Source organism: Hemiscyllium ocellatum, chromosome 9 (assembly GCF_020745735.1).
Source record: "Hemiscyllium ocellatum isolate sHemOce1 chromosome 9, sHemOce1.pat.X.cur, whole genome shotgun sequence".
Classification (NCBI taxonomy): domain Eukaryota; kingdom Metazoa; phylum Chordata; class Chondrichthyes; order Orectolobiformes; family Hemiscylliidae; genus Hemiscyllium; species Hemiscyllium ocellatum.
This window is the reverse complement of record NC_083409.1, coordinates 104,092,123-104,113,428: the sequence shown is the minus strand read 5'-3', so window position 1 is coordinate 104,113,428 and position 21,306 is coordinate 104,092,123. Positions and strand designations below refer to the sequence as shown.

The window sequence follows — 21,306 nt, the reverse complement described above, 5'->3', positions numbered from 1 at the left end:
TCTCTGTATGTGAAATTGTTGCGTGCCTCTCTCTCTCTGTGTCTGCGTGTCTCTCTCTGTATGTGCATGTGTCTCTGTGTGTCTGTCTCACTCTCTCTGTGTGCATGTGTCTTTGTGTGTGTGTCTCTCTCTGTATATGCATTTGTCTCTGTGTGTCTCTCTCTGTATATGCATGTGTCTCTGTGCCTGTGTGTCTCTCCCTGTCTGTGCATGTGTCTGTGTGTCTCTCTCTGTATGTGCATGTGTCTCTGTACCTGTGTGTCTCTCCCTGTCTGTGCATGTATCTGTGTGTCTCTCTCTGTACGTGCATGTGTCTGTGTGTCTCTCTCTGTATGTGCATGTGTCTGTGTCTCACTCTCTGTGTATGCATGTGTCTTTGTGTGTCTGTGTGTCTCTCCCTGTCTGTGCATGTGTCTGTGTGTGTCTCTCTCTGTATGTGTATGTGCATGTGTCTCTGTGTGTCTGTGTCTCACTCTGTGTATGTGTCTTTGTGTGTCTGTGTCTCTCTGTGTATGTGTCTGTGTGTCTCTCTGTATATGCATGTGTCTCTTGTGTGTCTGTGTTTCTCTCTCTGTGTGTCTCTCCCTGTCTGTGCATGTGTCTGTGTCTCTCTGTATATGTGCGTGTGTCTGTGTGTCTCTCTTTATGTGCATGTATTTCTGTGTGTGTGTCTCCGTCTCTGTATATGCAAGTGTCTCTATGTGTCGGTGTGCCTGGGGCATTGCTATTCTTTCTTTGAAAGGTAATATAAAACAGGTGGTATTGAATTGGTTTCCATTTTCTCTGTTCAAAGACAAAGTTGGACCTTCACTGAAATAGATAGTTAATTTGATAGTGCCTCATTATACGTTGCCCATTAATCACCACCTGTCTGCTCCACCGTCTGTACACAGAACCTTATCTTCTGTGGGTGCGCTTTCTCTGTTCTGAGTCATAAACCGACCACAGTTCTGATCACTCAGTCCAGGCTGGGCTTTCAGTGTGATCCTGTATTAGCAAGTTCAGGTGCAGTGACCTGGGCAAACTATATAGCATTGTTCACCTTTAAACCTGCACGGCTCATCAGCATGGCCACACATTAACAGGCAACTAGAAACTCTGAGACTGTTTTCTCAATATTGCCATGATTTTTGCTTCACAGTTTTGAATCTATTCAGGATACACACAGAAGAAATAAATGTAGATTGATCACAGAGTCATACAGCAAGGAAATACACCCTTCAGTCCAACTGATCCGTGCTGATCACATATTCCGATCTGACCTAGTCCCATTTGCCAGCACCTGGCCCATATCCCTCTAAACCCTTACCAATCATATACCCATCCTGATGTCTTTTAAATGTTGTAATTGTACCAGGCTCCATCACTTCCTCTGACAGCTCATTCCATACATACACCACCCTCTGTGTGAAAAGGTTGCCTGTAAGGTCCCTTTTAAATCTTGTCCCTCTCACCTTAAACTTATCCCCTCTAGTTTTGCACTCCCTACTCTGGAGGGGAAAAGACCTTGTCAATTGATCCTGTCCATGCCCCTCCATGATTTTATAAACTTCTATAAGGTCACTCCTCAACCTCGGATGCTCCAGGGAAAACAGCCCCAGCCTGTTCAGCCTCTCCCAATAGTTCAAACTCTCCAGTGCTAGCAAACATCCTTGTAATTTTTTTTTCTAAATCTGTTTTAGTTTAACATCTTTCCTGTAGCAGGGAGACCAGAGTTGAGCACAGTATTCTTACAGTGGCCTCACCAAAGTGCTGTACAGCCACAACATGACTTCTCAATTCCTATACTCAATGTTTTGAACAATGAAGGCAATAAAATGCCTTCTTAATCATTCCTATCTACCTGTGACTCTACTTTCAAGGAACTATGAACCTACACTCCAAGGTCTCTTTGTTCAGAAACACTCCCCAGGACCTTACCATTCAGTGTATAAGCCCTGTCCTGGTTTGCCCAATCAAAACGCAGCACCTCATGTTTATCTAAATTAAACTCCATCTGCCACTCCTTGGCCCATCTGATCAAGATCCTGTTGTACTCTGAGGTAACCTTCTTCACTGTACAGTACACCTCCAATTTTGGTGTCATCTGCAAACTTACTAACCATGCCTCTCGTATTTACATCATTTATATAAATGACAAAGAGCAGTGGACCCAGCACCGAGTCTTGTGGCACACTGCTGATCACAGACCTCCAGTTCGGAAAAACAAGCACTTTTTGAATCTGCAGTGAGGAAGCAGGCCATTCAGTCCAGTGTGTGCACACTAATCCTCTAAAAAACATTGCAACCAACCCTGCATTTCCCATGGCTAAGCCACCTAACCTACACATACACAGATACTATTAGCAACTTAGCATGGCCAAACCACCTAATCTGTACATCTTTGGACTGTGGGAGGAAACTGGAGCACCCGAAGGAAACCCACGCAGACACGGGGAGAATGTGCAAACTCCACACAGTCAGTCGCTCAAGGGTAGAGTTGAATCCAGGTTCCTGGCCCTGAGAGGCAATAGTGCTAACCACTGAGCCACCATGCTGCCCAACTGTTGTTGCATAGGAGGCCCTGAGATTATTAATTTAACAGTTTAGGCCAATTTCCTCATCATCAAACCTCTGAAGGCAGTTCTGATGAAGAGTTATCAGTTTCGAAACATCAACTGCTTTCTTCCCACAGATGCTGCCAGACCTCCAGTAATTTCTGTTTTTGCATCAGATCTTTAGTATCTACATGCTCTGTTGTATTTTAGATTTGACTTCAATATACTGGCCAAATCCATCCCTCAAAACAGTCACTAAAACATTACTTTGCAGTTTCTGCATACAGATTGGCTGCCAGAATTCCTACATTACAATGATGGTCAAACCTGAAAAACATTTGGTTGGTTGTAAAAACCCTTGATGCCCTGAAGCTGTGAAAGTCACGACATAAACATAAGTTTCTTTGTGTGTGTGTGGGAGGCAGTTCTCCCTTCATTGTATTCTGAGTGCCTTACAGACCACGTGAAGCACTGACAAGATGGGCGGCACGGTGGCACAGCGGTTAGCACTGCTGCCTCTCAGCGCCAGGAACCTGCATTCAACTCTATCCTTGAGCGACTGTCTGTGTGGAGTTTGCAGCACCAGAGACCCGAGTTCAATTCCCACCTCAGGCGACTGACTGTGTGGAGTTTGCACGTTCTCCCTGTGTCTGCGTGGGTTTCCTCCGGGTGCTCCGGTTTCCTCCCACAGTCACAAAGATGTGTAGGTCAGGTGAATTGGCCATGCTAAGTTGCCCGTAGTGTTAGGTAAGGGGCAAATGTAGGGTATGGGTGGGTTGTGGTTTGGTGTGGACTTGTTGGGCCGAAGGGCCTGTTTCCACACTGTAAGTAATCTAATCTAATGGAATAGTGCTTGCTTGAGCCGGGGCTGTAATTTAAGTTTGTAAAACACCAGCATCTCCCCCTTCACCACCACCAAACCAGCTTCAGACAGCTTTACACAGAGTCCTCAGTGTAGCTTGAAGAAGTTCTGCTGTTTGGTGAGATTTGTATTTGCTTTTTCTCCCTTGTTCATCTTTGCTCTCTATGTACTCTCTGGTGCTTGTGTCTTTGTTCGTGCTGCCCCCTTCCACTGATGTGAAGGCTCCATAACTCTTCCACGCTGACCAAGGATCATTGATCTGACCTGTTAGTCTTTTTCTCTCCACATGCACTGCTGAGATTTTCCGGCTTTTGTTTATCTCCCAACTCTCCAGCATTCCTGCTTCTGGATTAGCTGGTTTGATTAGATTAGATTACTTACAGTGTGGAAACAGGCCCTTCGGCCCAACAAGTCCACACCGACCCGCCGAAGCGCAACCCACCCATACCCCTACATATAACCCTTACCTAACACTATGGGCAATTTAGCATGACCAATTCACCCTGACCCGCACATCTTTGGACTGTGGGAGGAAACCGGAGCACCCGGAGGAAACCCACGCAGACACGGGGAGAACGTGCAAACTCCACACAGTCAGTCGCCTGAGGCAGGAATCGAACCCCAGGTCCCTGGCGCTGTGAGGCAGCAGTGCTAACCACTGTGCCACTGTGCCGCCCGCAATGGTTATTGTCATTGTGGGCTCTTACTGTGTGGAGATTACCTTCTCCATTTCCAACATAATAGTGGTTTCACTTTGGAAAAAGTATAGCAAACCTTTTATTAATCAACACCTATGGGACCAGGAATGTGCTGACTGTTCGATATCCCAGATAATCAAGAGTTCCACGTAATCAATGTAAAAACGCACATGTAATGCAGGGGATTAACACAGCACTGTTATACTTTATTTATAGCATAAATTATTTAAATAATAATGCTATAACTCTAGTACGTTGGATGGGTCAGTTTTTGTCCAATGTGTGCAGGAGGGTTTCCTGACACAGTATGTCAAAGGGCCGACAAGAGGGGAGGCCAGACTGGACCTGGTGCTTGGTAATGAACCAGGCCAGGTGTTTGATTTAGTGGGAGGTGAGCACTTTGGAGAGATTGACCATAATTCAGCTACGTTCAGTTTAGCGACGAAAAGAGTTAGGTACATGCCACAGGTCAAGAGTTATCAATGGGGCAAGGGCAATTATAATGCGATTAGGCAAGAATTAGGATGCATAGAATGGGGTAGCAAAATGCAGAGGATGCAGACGATGGAAATGTGGAGCTGGTTTAAGGAACAGATATTGCATATCCTTGATAGGTATGTCCCTGTCAGGCAGGGAGGAAGTGATAAGGTAAGGGAATTGGGGTTTACGACAGAAATTGCATCTCTTATTACAAAGAAGAAGGAGGCTTATGTGACAATGAGGCAAGATGGTTCAGATGAGGCGATGGAGAGTTACAGATCAGCTCGGAAGGATTTAAAGAGAGAGTTAAGAAGAGCAAAGAGAGGACATGAGCAGTCTTTCGCAAATAGAATAAAGGAGAACCCTAAAGCTTTCGATAGGTATGTGAGGAATAAAAGGATGATTAGGGAAGGAATAGGGTCAGTCAAAGACAGAAGTGGGAAGTTGAGTGTGGACCTTGTGGAGATCGGAGAGGTGCTAAACGAACATTTCTCATCGTTGTTCACTCAGGAAAAGGAGAATATTGCAGAGGAGAAGAATGAGGTGCGAGATATTAGATATGAAGGATCGAGGTTGGTTACAAACAGGTGTTATCAATTCTAGAAGGAGTGCAAGTAGAAAAGTCCCCAGGGCCGGATAGGATTTATCCGAGGATTCTCTGGGAAGCTAGGGTGGAGGTAGCAGAGCCTTTTGCTTTGATATTTGAGTCGTATTTGTCCACAGGTTTAGTACCTGAGGACTGGAGGATTGCACATGTTGTGCCCTTGTTCAAGAAGGGCAGCAGAGATGACCCAGATAATTATAGACCAGTGAACCTTACTTCTGTTGTAGGAAAGGTTTTGGAAAGGACTTTAAAAGATAAGATTTATAATCATCTAGCAAGCAACAATTTGATTTCAGATAGTCAACATGGTTTCGTCAAGGGCAGGTTGTGTGTCATTGAGTTTTTTTGAGAAGGTGACCAAGCATGTAGATGAGGGTAGGGCAGTTGACGTGGTATACATGGACTTCAGTAAAGCCTTTGATAAGGTTCCACATGATAGGCTGATGGGGAAATTGCAGAGGCATGGAATTGAGGATGATTTAGCAGTTTTGATTAGAAACTGGCTTTCTGAAAGAAGGCAGCGAGTGGTGGTTGATGTAAAATATTCAGCCTGGAGTCTGGTTAATAATGGCGTGCCACAAGGATCTGTTTTGGGACCACTGCTGTTTGTCATTTTTATAAATGACGTAGATGCAGGCATAGGTGGATGGATTAGTAAATTTGCAGACGACATTAAAGTTGGTGGAGTAGTGGATAGTTTGGAAGAATGTTACAGGTTGCAGAGGGACTTGGATAAACTGAAGAATTGGGCTAAGAGGTGGCAAATGGAGTTCAATGCAGCTAAATGTGAGGTGATGCACTTTGTGAAGAATAACAGGAAGGTAGAGTACTGGGTCAATGGAAAGATTCTTGGTAGTGTGAGTGTGCAGAGGGATCTTGGAGTTCATGTACATAGATCCCTGAAAGTTGCTACCCAGGTGGATAATGCTGTTAAGAAGGCACATGGTGTGTTAGGTTTCATTCGTAGAGGGATTGAGTTCCGGAGCCGGAATATCATGCTGCAACTATACAAAATGCTGGTGCGGCCACACTTGGAATATTGTACAGTTCTGGTCCCCATATTTTGGGAAGGATGTGGAAGCATTGGAAAAGGTGCAGAGGAGATTTACCAGGGGGTTGCCTGGGCTGGAGGGAAGGTCTTATGAGGAAAGGCTGAGAGACTTGAACCTGTTCTCATTGGCAAGAAGAAGGCTAAGAGGGGATTTGATAGAGACATACAAGATGATCAGAAGATTAATTAGGGTAGACAGTGATGATGACGTCAGCGTGTACGAGGGGGCATAACTACAAATTGAGGGGTGATAGATATAAGATAGATATCAGAGGCAGGTTCTTTACACAGAGAGTGGTAAGGGTGTGGAATGCCCTACCTGCTAATGTCGTCAACTCAGCCACATTAGGGAGATTTAAACAATCCTTAGATAAGCACATGGATGATTTTGGATAGTGTAGGAGGACGAGCTGAGAATAGTTCACGGTTCGGCACAACATCGAGGGCCGAAGGGCCTGTTCTGTGCTGTATGGTTCTATTTTCTAATACTAATGCAACTTTCCCTTCAATAAAACTCACCACAGAGAGCCTTCTCACTTGCACCCTCACCCGACTACTCGGACACTGCAGTACTGGAGAAGAAATTGACTTGAAATTGAATCAACTCTTGATATTTTATATGGCCATTTGATTGAACATACACATTTATATGGAGGTAAATGAATTTAAAAACTATAATAATTAGACAGAATAATACAGTAAACATCTCAAGGAGGTGATGGCATTACTGCTGGGTTAGGTAAAAACAAGGACTGCAGATGCTGGAAACCAGAGTCTAGATTAATTGTCAATCCAGAGGCAGGGGAGCTGGGTCAGAATCTCAGCACAGGAGATGGTGGATCTTGAATTCAATAAAAACAAAATCTGGAATTAAGAGTCTAATGATGACCAGGAATCCACTGTCGGAAAAACACAGCTGCTTCGTTGGTGTCTTTCAGAGAAAGAATCTGCCATCCTTACCTGGTCTGGCCTACATGTGACTCCAGACCCACAGCAATGTGGTTGACTCTTAACTGCCATCTGGGTGATTAGGCATGGGCAATAAATGCTGGCCTGGTCAGAAGAGCCCTCATCCCGTGGATGAATAAAAACAAAGTTTGCTAGTTTATAACAGTGCTGATTTGCAAGGTGCTGGCTATAACTAGGTTTGCTGTACTAACATTGGCATTCTGATGTCCTTGAGTCACAGAGGTGGAAGGAAATGCAAATCTTCCTGACTGTACCTTATGGATGAGGTTTTCCCTCTGGTACTTCTCAATGATTGGCTGAGCTGCTGAGAGATAGGCTTCGATCTGCCTGGAAACATTATCATCACCATCACTCGCTTGAGCTGATTTCTGGAGACATTGTTCCAGTGTGTCTGTGGAACAGCTCAGGAAAAGCACCAGGCTGGGCTGACCAATCTGAAAGAGAGGAAACATGCAGAAATTTCAATTCCAGAAGAACACGTAGAAAATCTGCATTCATACATGGCCTCAGAGTTCCCAAATGAAGGAGTCGCAAAGGGAATGGTCTCTGCGGAATGCTGATAGGAGTGGGGAGAGAAAAATATCTCTGCTGGTGGGGGTCTGACTGTAGGTGGCAGGAATGGTGAAGGATGATGTGGTGTATCCTGAAATTAGTGGGGTGGTAGGTGAGGACCAGGGGAGTTCTATCCTTGTTGGAGTTAGAGGGGTGGGGTTCAAGGACGGAGGTGTGGGAAGTGGAGGAGATACACAGCAGGACATTATTGATCAAGTGGGAGGAGAAATTGCGGTCCTTGAATAAGGAGGTCATTTGGGATGTTCTATGGTGGAGTTGGAGTAGATGCATTGGAGGTGGAGGAATTGGGAGTAAGGGATAGCTTTTTTACAGGAGGGGGATGGGAGGAGGTGTAGTCCAGGTAGCTGTGGGAGTCGGTGGGTTTGAAATATATGTCCATGTTCAGTCGGTTGCCGGAAATGGAGATGCAGAGGTCCAGGAAGGGGAGGGAGGTGACTGAGATGGTCCAGGTAAACTTGAGGTCAGGATGGAAGGTGTTTGTGAAGTGGATGAACTGCTCAGCCTCTTTGTGGGAGCACAAGGTGGTGCCGATACAGTCATCAATGTAGCAGAGAAAGGTGGGGAATGATACTGTTGTAACTGCAGAAGATGGACTGTTTCACCTGTCCAATGAAGAGGGAGGCATAGCTGGGGCCCACGTGGGTGCCAATGGCTAACCCTTTGCTACGGTGCAGTTCCAACACTGGCTACTTCTCCTGAAACCCCTGTGCGCTGTAGCACGTGTCTTGACAACCCCTTTCTGTCAAAGTGGAATATTGCTCAGGTATGTCTTGTCCCTCCAAAAAAGGGACAGATCTAATTTCGTCAATTACTAGCCCATCAGTTCACTCTCCATCATGAGTAAAGTGACAGCAGTTGTCAATGACAGTACTATCATGGTGTTGAGGTAGACGGTCAGCTGTGATCACTTTGAAGGACAGAGCTGGGTCGAATAGTTTAATCCTGTTCTTTGTTTCTACCTGTCCAGGTAAAAAGAAGCCAAGTCACTATAGTCCCAGAGAACCATTCTCGTGAAAAAGAGATGACTGACAGCGATTTAACATGAGGGATGCCACCCCTCAGGTGAGGTGTGAGTTTGAGAAGAAGAGTCATAAAGATCTATATCCCTCCACCCCTTCTTATTCATATACCCATCCAGATGCCTTTTAAATGTTGCAATTTTACCAGCCTCCACCACTTCTCTGGCATACATGCACCACCCTCGAAGTGAAAAAGTTGCCCCTTAGGTGCCTTTTATTTCACCTTCACCCGAAATCCACGCCCTCTAGTTCTGGACACCCCCACCCCAGGGAAAAGACTTTGTCTATTTACCCTATCCATGCGCCTCATGATTTTATAAACCTCTGTGAGGTTTATAGAGCCTGCGATGCTCCAGGGAAAACAGCCTCAGCCTGTTCAACCTCTCCGTATAGCTCAAACCCTCCAACCCTGGCAACATCCTTGTAAACCTTTTCTGAACCCTTTCAAATTTTTAGATTAGATTACGTACAGTATGGAATCAGGCCCTTTGAAGAGCAACCCACTCAGACCCATTCCCTTGCCCTATATTTCCCTCTGAATAATGCACCTAACATTACGGGCAATTTATCATGGCCAATTCACCTGACCTGCACATCTTTGGATTGTGGGAGGAAACCGGAGCACCCAGAGGAAACCCACGCAGACACGGGGAGAATGTGCAAACTCCACACAGACAGTTGCCTGAGGCAGGAATCGAACCCAGGCCTCTGGCGCTGTGAGGCAGCAGAGCTAACCACTGAGCCACCATTTCACAACATCTTTCCAATAGGAAGGAGACCAGATTTGCACGCAATATTCCAACTGTGGCCTAACCAACGTCCGGTAGAGCCACTACATGACCTCCCAACTCCTGTACTCAATGCTCTGACCAATAAAGGAAAGCAAACCTTAATGGTAACTTCAGCCTGGTGAAGGAATTGAACCCATGCTGTGGGTGTCATTCTGCATCACAAACCAGCTGTCCAGCTACCCAAACCCCCACAATTAAAACTGCTAAAGTCTTACCTATCCACAGTATCCATGGTGCCTTCCTCCCTCCCCACTTTACCCCATTGGGTCGATGCACGCTCTTCTACCAACTCACCTCCTTCTCAAATTCTTCTGCCTGCCTCACTTCCTGAGGATAGCCATCTATGAGAATCCCTTTTGTATCCATGCTGTTATTTATCGTGTCTTTCAGCATCTCCTGCACACAGCGTGGAAGGAGAAAGTCAGTGGTACATTTCCAGCAACAGTCGGTCAGAGTAATTCTCCGTTTGTAGTCTCTCCCCATTCTCCCCAGCCCCACACTGCCTTCAACTTTCTTTTGCAGTTCCATTAGAGTAGCAGACTCCCCAACCTGTGTCTACGCAAGTTCCCCAGGCCATTAGATTAGATTCCCTACAGTGGGGAAACAGCCATTTGGCCCAACAAGTCCACACTGACCCTCCGAAGAATAACCCACCCAGACCCATTCCCCTACCCATGACTAATGCACCTAACATCGTGGGCAATTTAGCACGGCCAATTCACCCAACCTGCACATCCTTGCACTGTGGGAGGAAACCCATACAGACATGGGGAGAATGTGCAAACAGAGAGTCGCCTGAGGCTGGGATCAAAGCTAGGTCCCTGGCACTGTGAGGCAGAAGTGCGAACCACAGAGCCACCTTGTCACCTTAATCAGCTGATAGTGTGCACCACATCCAAACCTGATCATGTTCACAACAGAAGTACACGGCAGGAGGAGGTCCCTTTGACCTGTAGGCCTTTACCAGCACAGAAGTAGACCATTTGGCCCATCATTTCCATGCAAGTCAACAAAGATCTGATCGACACAAATCCCAGTTTCCTGCTCTTGGCCCACGCTCTGGGTGTGAAGATCTAATTACTGCTTCAAGGTTATTAAAGTTTCTAACTCAACCACCCTTTCAGGAAGTGATTTCCACACTCCCACCATCACCCTCTGAGTGAAACCCTTTCTCCTCAACTCTTCTCTTAGCATTCTACATCTTACCTTAAATCAATGCTTCCTGGTTACTGCCCTCTCTACTTATGGAAAAAGTGCCTTCCAATCCAAACTATCTATGCCCTTCATAATCTTATACACCTCGATTCATTTTTATTCATTCACAGATGAGGGCATCCAGTATTTATTTCCTATCCCAGAGGGCAGTTAGGAGTCAACCACATTGCTATGGGTCTGGAGACACATGTAGGCCAGACCAGGTAAGGATGGCAGATTTCCTTCCCTAACAGACATCAGTGACCCAGATGGGTTTTTCCAACAATTGACAATGGTCATCATTAGACTCTCAGTTTTAACATTCTTAGATTTTTATTTCGATCCGGTCCCCTCCCAACCTGCTCCAGAGAAAATGATCCAGCCTGTCCGATCATTCCTCCATAGTGCAGGCCTCCTGTCCAGGCATCATCCTGGTGAATCTCCTCAATACCCTCTCTGGTGCAGTCACATCCTTCCTACAGTGTGGTGACCAGTCCTCCAGTTATGGCCTGGCACTGTGAGCATTCAACAACAAGCCAGACTACATCTGACTGAAACTTCTCACGAGATAGTCAACACGGAGAGGCTTCACCTCTAAACATCAGAGAGAAAGAGCTCAGTTATTGAAGGAGCCAAGTCACCGAAGAAAATCTTTATTCTTAGATTACTTACAGTGTGGAAACAGGCCCTTCGGCCCAACCCCGACCCGCCGAAGCGCAACCCACCCAGACCCATTCCCCTACATTTACCCCGTCACCTAACACTACGGGCAATTTAGCATGGCCAATTCACCTAACCTGCACATTTTTGGACTGTGGGAGGAAACCGAGGCACCTGGAGGAAACCCACGCAGACACGGGGAGAATGTACAAACTCCACACAGATAGTCACCTGAGGCAGGAATTGAACCCAGGTCTCTGGCGCAATGAGGCAGCAGTGCTAACCACTATGCCACTGTGTTGCCTGTTCTCTGGAGCTCAGGGGAAGAACTCTACCCTACGACAGGGTTAGGGTTAACCCTATTGCAGCTTCACATTTAATTTATCGGGCCATTTTATAATTTGTGTTTGGTGAACCAACACATGTCCCAATGTAATTCTGGAAGGCTGCAACATCGATGAATATTCATGACGTGCTAATAAATGCAAAAGAGATTTCTTGACCACAAAACCTGACTTGCATGAAACATTTTGAGAACTTAATCACAAAAATTAAACCCTCTGTCAGGAAACTATTTTCTTCCTCCTCCCAGGCCAAAAAAAACCCCTCCCCTGCTGCAGGTCCATCTAAAAGCTAAACACGGGCCTCGAAAATCCCACCTTTCAGTTCCAGGTTGGGAATGTGTGCAATTTCCGGAAAGATTTCACTCACCATTGACACCAGTTCCTCAGGCTCCATGGTTTCCCGTGTCTCTCTTCTCCTTTCTGACCCCGCTGCTACCACGTTACGTAGAATGTCTTCTGAAGATATGTAGGTGAAACCATACTGTGCTGCTATCCTCTTGCACTGAGTTCCCTTGCCTGAGCCTGGACCACCTTTAAAGGATATTTTGGGATTCAGTACATGAAGGATTCGAGATATGACATTTGATGAGTGCAGCAAACAACTTCTATTTACTGAGCATTTTCCTGATCTCTGCTGGTCTAGAAACAGCTTCATAACCATGTAGGTATTCCTGCAATGTAATCACTGTGGTGTATTGCACAGAGTAAAACTAATTTTCTCTTCAAATCCCTTCATTGGTCTTGCTGGCTAGGCTGCCATTTGTTATCCATTCCTAATTTCCCTTGACAGTGTAGTGGGGAGCTTCCTTATTACATTGCTGCACAGTGGCTCAGTGGTTAGCACCGCTGCCTCACAGTGTCGGGACCTGGGTTCGATCCTACCTTTGGCTGATTGTCTGTGGGGGGGGTTTGCATATTCTCCTGGTGACTGTATGTGTTACCTTTGGGGGCTCTGGTTTCCTCCCACAGTCCAAAGATGTGCAGGCTAGGGTGACTGAGCCATGTGAGAGTGTTCAGCGATGCATGGGTTGGTTATGTGACATGCAGTGTTACAGCGATTGGGTGGGTCTGGGTGGGATGCTGTTCAGAGGATTGATGTGGACGCAATGGTCCAAATGGCCTGCTTCTTTGCTGTAAGGAGTCTATCTATCGAACTCTGTATTCCATGATGGGTTAGGGCTAGATGTGCCCATAGCTTTAGTTATTATTAGATGGAGTCTTGGAGATGTACAGCACGGAAACAGACCCTTCGGTCCAACCCGTCCATGCCAATCAGACATCCCAACCCAATCTAGGTCCACCTGCCAGCAACCGGCCCATATCCCTCCAAACCCTTTCTACTCATATACCCATCCAAATGCCTTTTAAATGTTGCAATTGTACCAGCCTCCACCACATCCTCTGGCAGCTCATTCCATACACATACCACCTTCTGCGTGAAAAAGTTGCCCCTTAGGTCTCTTTTATATCTTTCCCCTCTCACCCTAAACCTATGCCCTCTAGTTCTGGACTCCCCGACCCCAGGGAAAAGACTTTGTCTATTTATCCTATCCATGCCCCTCATAATTTTGTAAACCTCTATACGGTCACCCCTCAGCCTCCGACGCTCCAGGGAAAACAGCCCCAGCCTGTTCAGCCTCTCCCTGTAGCTCAGATCCTCCAACCCTGGCAACATCCTTGTAAATCTTTTCTGAACCCTTTCAAGTTTCACTAACTTCATTTATACCTCCCAAACACAGAGGGCAGCAGAGAAGCCAACATCACAAAATGCTTTTATCTTGCTCCCATTACTTCTGAAATGCAGCCAATTTGCACGCAGCAAGGTCACAGAAACATCTGATGAACAACTAGATAATCTGTTTCTAGTGAAGCTGGCCACAGTGATATTGACCAAGAATCAACTTAGATATCCCACCTCTCTTTAAAAATTGTTTGAGGTGAAAATGTTATTCTTTACCAATGTGCCTCCTGATGTTTTTAAAATATTCACTCCTGGGATATAGATGTCGCTGTCCAGATCAGCATTTATTGCCTGCTCCTAGTTGCCCTTGAGAAGCTGATGGTGAGCTGCCTTCTTGAACCGCTGGAGATTCACTAGCTGTGGATTGACCACAATGCCCTTAGGGAGGGGATTCCAGGAATTTCACCCAGTGACAGTGAAGGAACGCCAACATATTTCCAACTCAGGATGGTGAGTGGCTTGGAGAAGAACTTGAAGGTGGTGGTGTTGCCATGCTCTCGACCTTCTCAATGGGAGCGGTCATGGGTTTGGAAGATGTTGTCTGAGGGCCTTTGGTGAATTTCTGCAGTGCATCTTATAGATAGTATACATTGCTGCTACTGAGCGTGGGTAGTGGAGGGAGTGGATGCTTGTGGATGTAGCGCCAATCAAGTGGGCTGCTTTGTCCTTGAAAGGATCAAGTTTCTTGAGTGTTATTAGAGCTGCCCCCATCCAGGCAAGTGGGGAGTATTCCAAAACATTCCAAAATTCTATAGAAACATAGAATTTTATAGCATGTTTGCTGTCTGTACTGGCTCACAAAAGAGCGACCCAACTAGTCTCTCTCTCTCCTGAGCTGTCAACTTAGCACTTTAACTTCAGCTCTTTCAAGTATCTATCCAGCTCTGTTTTGAAACCTCCTATGGAATCTGCCTCCACTATCCGCCCACAGGCAGCACATTCTAAATCCTAACTCCTCTCTGAGTAAAGAAGTTCCTCCTCATCTCACTCCTAGCTCTCATACTAACAATCTTGAAATTGTAACGCCTAGTGACTGACATAACAACCAGTGGAAACAGAATATTCTTCTTTACCCTGTCAAAATTGTTCACAATTTTGAACACCTCAATAAAGTCATCCTTTAATCTTCTCTGCTCCAAGAAAAATAAGACCAATCTCTAATTTTTCCTTGCATCTAAAATCCCTTAACCATGGTAACAATCTAGCAAATTAGTCAGTATTTTGAGTATTAGGGTTGGGAGGTCATGTTGTGGCTGGCCAGGACATTGGTTAGGACAATTTTTGGAATACAGCATGCTGTTTTGGACTCCGTGCTATAGGAAGGATGTTGTGAAACTTGAAAGGGTTCAGAAAAGATTTACAAGGATGTTGCCAGGGTTGGAGGGTTTGAGCTATAGGGAGAGCCTGAATAGGCTGGGGCTGTTTTCCCTGGAGCGTCGGAGGTTGAGGGGTGACCTTATATAGATTTATAAAATCATGAGGGGCATAGATAGCATAAATAGACAAGTTCTTTTCTCCAGGGCAGGAGAGTCCAGAACTAGAGGGCATAGTTTTAGAGTGAGGGGGAACAGAATTAAAAGGGACCTAAGGGACAACTTTTTCACACAGAGGGTGGTGTGTGTATAGAATGAGCTGCCAGAGGAAGTTGTAGAGGCTGGTACTATTACAACATTTACAAGATATCTGGATGGGTAGATGGATAGGAAGGGTTTAGAGGGATATGGGCCAAATGCTGGCAAATACGACTAGATTAGGGTAGGATATCCAGTTGGCATGGACAAGTAGGATTGAAGGGTCTGTTTCCATGCTGTACATCTCTAAGACTCTATGGCTATGAGTTAACTACACCTTCACTAAAAGGACTGCTATCGGAATTAGTCAATACTTTGGTCTAACTGAAGCTGAAATGCAGCCAGAATGACTTTCAATTTATTTTCAAAGTTCAGGAAGAGCACATAAATCAACAAAATGAGGTCTGTGCAATCATTCACTGCGTGTGCAATACTCTTCTTCATCAGGTCTGTTAACTGGGTAGCTACAGGGTTCACTCAAATGGCCAAGTTGAACAATCTAATCTCAGGGCACAGACTGATAAATTGATGGCTCTCCACTATCTGCCGTGTTCCCACTAATGTAGTCAGGAGTAGAACCTACTGTGCTGCTGAGAGAAGCGTTAGGTCCATCAGGGGCCCAGAGTGGTCTTAGTAATGAATGTGTCACTGCATTCATTTGAAACATCCCTCCCCCTGCCATGCTTCACTGAAGGCATTCATCTGTTTCAGGATTTGTGGAAGATTATACAGACAAACAAAACTGACCATTCTCATTCCTGAGACCATTAATAAAAGATAGTGCACTTTTGACAGTGTGTTACCTACAGCCTCATTAAGACAAGTTCCTGCACAGAGGTCAGCAGCCTACTGTAGGTATATACTTCAGGTAGGAACATTTACCAGGCTTCTATCATTCAAGAGTCTTTTATAAGCTGTGCTGTTTGCCCATTGGGGTTAACAATAAGAGCTCCGATCACAAAGAAAGGTCAGAACAGAAGGGATAAGGTCTTCTGGTCAAGATGTTAAACCAAAGACCCCATCTGCCCTCTCATATGGAACATAAAAGATCCTATGGCTGCTATTTCAAAGCAGATTGAGGCAATTCTTCCTGACCATTATCTATCCTTCAACGAATATCACTCTCAATACTGCGATGCTGGAAATCTCTAAAGCAGAAAAGTGTTGAAAATACTCAGCAAGCCACCCAGCTTCAGTGGAGAGTTTGGGCTGTGAAATGTTGACTCTGATTTCACCAGATTACTTGGTCGTCAGAACTTTGGCAGAGAAAAGAGCACATTATGTCAAAGCTTTTCATCTTGTACTCATCTCTTCACAAGCGTGAGAAGAGAAAACCAGCATTCTATATTGGATGAGGAGTATTGATTGATGGCAAGTGGTCTCTGGAGGTTGATATGTGTCTTAGAGTATGCACCAGTTAGAGGATGACTGACAGTTAACTGCCGAGCTGTGTTTAAAGTTAATCCAGGCAGTTGGTCTAGGAATTGTCCTGAGGAATAGGCCAGAGAATGGCTGTCACCTATTTTGTTAAAATGACACAGGCACAGTATGCATGCATCTTCTCTCTGTCTGCAAAGTGGGCCCTATATTTGAACACATGTGATCTCCAGAACTCACAAGTGTGCCCCACTGCAAACCCAACCATGGCAATCTCAAATTGGTTATCAATGTCATTGTCCTTATGCATTTAAGAGTAAATCTTCAACAAAATGTATCTTTTTAATGAGGTGCAGTCTAGCTGTCTTCCACCAAGTGACTATTTGAATGTCAATACTTGTGGGATTATCCTGTCTGTCATATTTCCCATCAACAGCGACTATCTTTCTAAAAAAAGTACATTATTTGGGTTCATACATTCTCCCTACACGCTTGGACTAGTTTCCTGTATGCTTCTGAAACACTCTCTATAGATTCCCTACAGTGTGGGAGCAGGTATTTTGACCCAGCAAGTTCACACCGACTCTCTGAAGAATATCCTACCCCTGTAAACTTGCATTTGCCACGGCTAATCCACCTAACCTACATATCCCTAAATTGTGGGCAATTTAACACTGTCAATCCACCTACCCTGCACATCTTTGGACTGTGGCTGGAAACCAGAGCACCCAAACGAGACGCACGAGGAGAGTGTGCAAACTCCACACAGATGGTTGCCTGAGGCGGATTCAAACCTGGGTCCCTACTGCTGTGAGGCAGCAGTGCTAACCATTCAGCCACCCTTAACAACAGTAGATACAGGATGAGCCAACAACAGGCAGTACCTGCTGGGAACAGCTCCTGAAACAATCCAACTGCATATAGACGAACAGATAGTTGCACTTAAACCACAGCCTACCTCAGAGGCTCACCTAAAAATGCAAACTCAATATCACAGTGTGGAAATTGTGAAACATGGTATTTAAATGTGAGGCTTCTAGCCTTTGTATCTAACAGTTAGCTGTATGCCTGGAGTCATCAACATCTCACAAAGCAAGAATGTGTTAGTTGGTATAATTAACCAGTCTCAGTCACTGAAGAGTCAAGAAAGACCCATTGGATAAATCTGCTCTAAGTGCTACTTACCAATAACAAAGACAATCTTGGCTTGCTTCGGGTTTACTGCAAAAAAAATTATTAATTGAAAAATTAATCAGCGAACAGATTGTAGGAGCTGTGCCCCTGAGCTTTCCTCACATTTTCAATCAGGCCAAAGGATTAATAGATCCAACAGAGCAGGAAATGATTTGTTCTTGTAATGATTTTTTTTGTTGGATAATTTTATATTATTCAAACGTTCTTCATGGTTACATTTTATTGTCAAACTCCTGATAAGTGAGATACCAAGCCCAGGGTTTTATTGCCTTCAGAACAGAAGTAAGACCATAATGTGCAAGAACAGAAGTAGGCCATTCTGTCCATTGAGTCTGCTGCACCATTCAATGAGATCATGGCTGATCTGAGAGGCCTCGCCTCCACTTTCCTGCCTTCTCCCACCTTGAGCATTGATTTATTACAGAATTAAAAATCCCTTGGTCAGCCTTGAATATATTTGATGACCCCACCTCACCTCTGACTTAACTCTGTGCTCCTTTATTTTGAGATGATGCTCTCTGCTCCTAAACTGTCCCACAAAAGAGGAGACAACTTTTCAGGATTTTCCCTGTTGAGTCCTTGACATATGTTTCAATAAGGTCACCTCCTCGTGCTTCTCAATTCCAATGAGTATAGGCCCAGCTTACTGAACCTCTCCTCATGAGACAGTCTGTCCATACCTGGCATCAGCCATGTAATCTTCTCTTTGACTGCCTCAACAAAATGGATGAACTCAGATCTAGACTTGCCTTCCAGAGGGAGCGAAGAGACTGCTGTGTGCTCTGCTCCACGGAGACTTGGTTCCCTCCTGACTGTGCCAAATCATCCGCTGACATTTCCGCCACCTCCAAAAAGACCCCACCACCAGGGATATATTTGCCTCCCCACCCCTTTCCGCAAAGACCGTTCTCTCCGTGACTACCTGGTCAGGTCCACGCCCCCCTACAATCCACCCTCCCGTCCTGGCACCTTCCCCTGCCACCGCAGGAACTGCAAAACCTGTGCTCACACCTCCTCCCTCACCACCATCCAAGGCCCTAAAGGAGCCTTCCACATCCATCAAAGGTTTACCTGCACATCCACCAATATCATTTTTTGTATCTGTTGCTCCCGATGCGGTCTCCTCTACATTGGGGAGACTGGACGCCTCCTAGCAGAGCGCTTTAGGGAACATCTCCAGGACACCCGCACCAATCAACCACACCGCCCTGTGGCCCAACATTTCAACTCCCCTCCCACTCTGCCGAGGACATGGAGGTCCGGGGCCTCCTTCACCGCTGCTCCCTCACCACCAGACGCCTGGAGGAAGAACACCTCATCTTCTGCCTCGGAAAACTTCAGCCCCAGGGCATCAATGTGGACTTCAACAGTTTCCTCATTTCCCCTTCCCCCACCTCACCCCAGTTCCAACCTTCCAGCTCAGCACTGTCCCCATGACCTGTCCTACCTGCCTATCTCCTTTTCCACCTATCCACTCCACCCTCCCCCCGCCTCCGAACTATCATCTTCATCCCCTCCCCCATTCACCTATTGTACTCTATGCTACTTTCTCCCCACCCCCACCCTCCTCTAGCTTATCTCTCCACGCTTCAGGCTCTCTGCCTTTATTCCTGAAGGGGTTTTGCCCGAAACGTCGATTTTACTGCTCCTCGGATGCTGCCTGAACTGCTGTGCTCTTCCAGCACCACTGATCCAGAATCTGGTTTCCAGCATCTGCAGTCATTGTTTTTACCTTCCTGATCAATACCCCCTGGGGCTCAGATGTGGTGACCCTGTTGAACCACTGCTACCTCGTCCTAGAAAACCTTCCAGTAAAATGTCGTCCCTACTCCCCACCATGTAAGTTCACCTCCGCCATCCTGCCAGCCATCTATGTACCACTGCATGCAGGTGTGAAGAATTCCCTGGATAAAATTTACACCGTCACAAACACAAACTTCCCTAATGGCTTATTTATTGTGGCCTTCAACTCCAACCGGGGAAACCTCAAGGAGGCGCTGCCAAAGTGCCACCAACACGTTTCCTGACCCATCCAGCGGACCGAATATTCTGGACCACTGCTACACAACCATCAAAAAGACCAACCACTCCATCCCCTGCCCACACTTTGGAAACCCAGATCACGCCACTGTGTTCCTCCTCCCAGCAGACCAGCAGAGGCTGGAACAGGAGGAGCCTTAAAAAAAAAGTACAATGCTGCTCCAAAGCTGTGGAACACCGTCTCTGGGACTGCTTGGAATCGGTGGATTGGACCGTGTTCAAGTACTCAGCAGAAAATCTAGACGAATATACCACCATTGTCACAGACTTCATTAAAAGGTGCATGGAGGACTGTGTGCCAAACAATTCAATCTGGGTGTTCTCCAACTGTAAACCTTGGATGAACCAGGAAATGCACTCCACACTACAGACCAGGCGTGCAGTATTCAGGTCAGACGACCCAGACTGCTACAGGAAATCCTGATATGATCTCTGCAAAGTCATTGGAGATGCCAAGAGGTAGCACTGGTTGAAGTTGGAGGCTGAAACCCATCATAGACTTCTGTCACCTGCGGCAAGGCCTAAACAGCATCACGGGATACAAAATGAAGCAGAGCAAGATGGCAGACAAAAGCACATTCCTCCCTGATGCACCCAATGCTTTGTTTGAGCAGAATGCCAGCGGCAGGGTAATGCCTGCACCGACAGACCCGGACGCAGCTGTTCCCTTGGTCACCACTGCAGACATCAAATTGGTCTTCCTGGGAAAGCCATGGATCCCTGGCCAAGCGCTCAGACCCCAGTACCTAAGAAAGTACAAGCAACGTGTCTTAATGACTACTGCCCAGTGGCTCTGACCTTAATAACCATGAAGTGCTTCGAGACGCTGGTCATGGCTGGCATCAACTCCAGTCTCCCAGCCTGCCTCAATCCCTTACAATTTGCCTACCAGTGAAACAGGCCCATAGTGGATACCATATCCCTAGCCCTGCACTCATCCCTTGAACATCTGGACACCTACATCAGACTCCTGCTCATTGACTACAGCTCCCTCCTTCAGCACTATCATCCCCTCCAGACTGATCTCAAAACTCTGAGATCTAGGTCTCAGCTCCACCCTCTGCAACTGGATCCTCAGCTTCCTCACCCACAGGCCGCATTCAGTGCGGATAGACAGCAGAACCTCTTCCACGATAACACTCAATACTGGAGCCCTTTGAGGATGCATTCTTAGCCCCCTACTGTACCATCTGTACACCCAAAATGGTGTTGCCAAATTCTGAACAAACGCCATCTACAAGTTCACTGATGACACCAACATGGTAGGACAGATATCTAACAATGAGGAGTCAGAGTACAGGAAGGAGATAGAGGGCTTGGTGTGGTGGTGCAATAAGAACAAGCTCTCTCTCTCAATGTCAGCAAAACGAAAGAACTGATCATTGACTTCAGGAAGAAAGGATGAGAATTCTCCCCCGTCTACAGCAACGGGGTGGAGGAGGAGGATTGAGAGTAATGTTCAGCCATGATGTTGGAAAGGATGATTTCATACAAAATGTAGTGGAAATCTGGAACTCCCTCTCTCTGCCTGTAAAAGGTGTTTGAGAGATGGGTAAAAACTGAGAGAAGATGATTTTTCTGCAGGAAGGCTTTGCAGAGAT

At 46.0% G+C, this 21,306-nt stretch overlaps 1 protein-coding gene across 2 annotated transcripts in view; it reads right to left on the bottom strand.

Annotated features, from left to right (window-relative positions):
- Positions 1-21,306, bottom strand: part of ak5 (adenylate kinase 5) — an 87,540-nt gene that overhangs the window by 1,186 nt on the left and 65,048 nt on the right. For both annotated transcript variants that reach the window (XM_060829990.1, XM_060829989.1), the window contains exons 10-13: positions 17,657-17,692; positions 12,150-12,313; positions 9,879-9,980; positions 7,456-7,635 (exon numbers count right to left, since the gene is read on the bottom strand). In XM_060829990.1, coding sequence (XP_060685973.1) covers positions 7,456-7,635; positions 9,879-9,980; positions 12,150-12,313; positions 17,657-17,692 — 482 coding nt within the window. The remainder of the gene's footprint in view (positions 1-7,455; positions 7,636-9,878; positions 9,981-12,149; positions 12,314-17,656; positions 17,693-21,306) is intronic.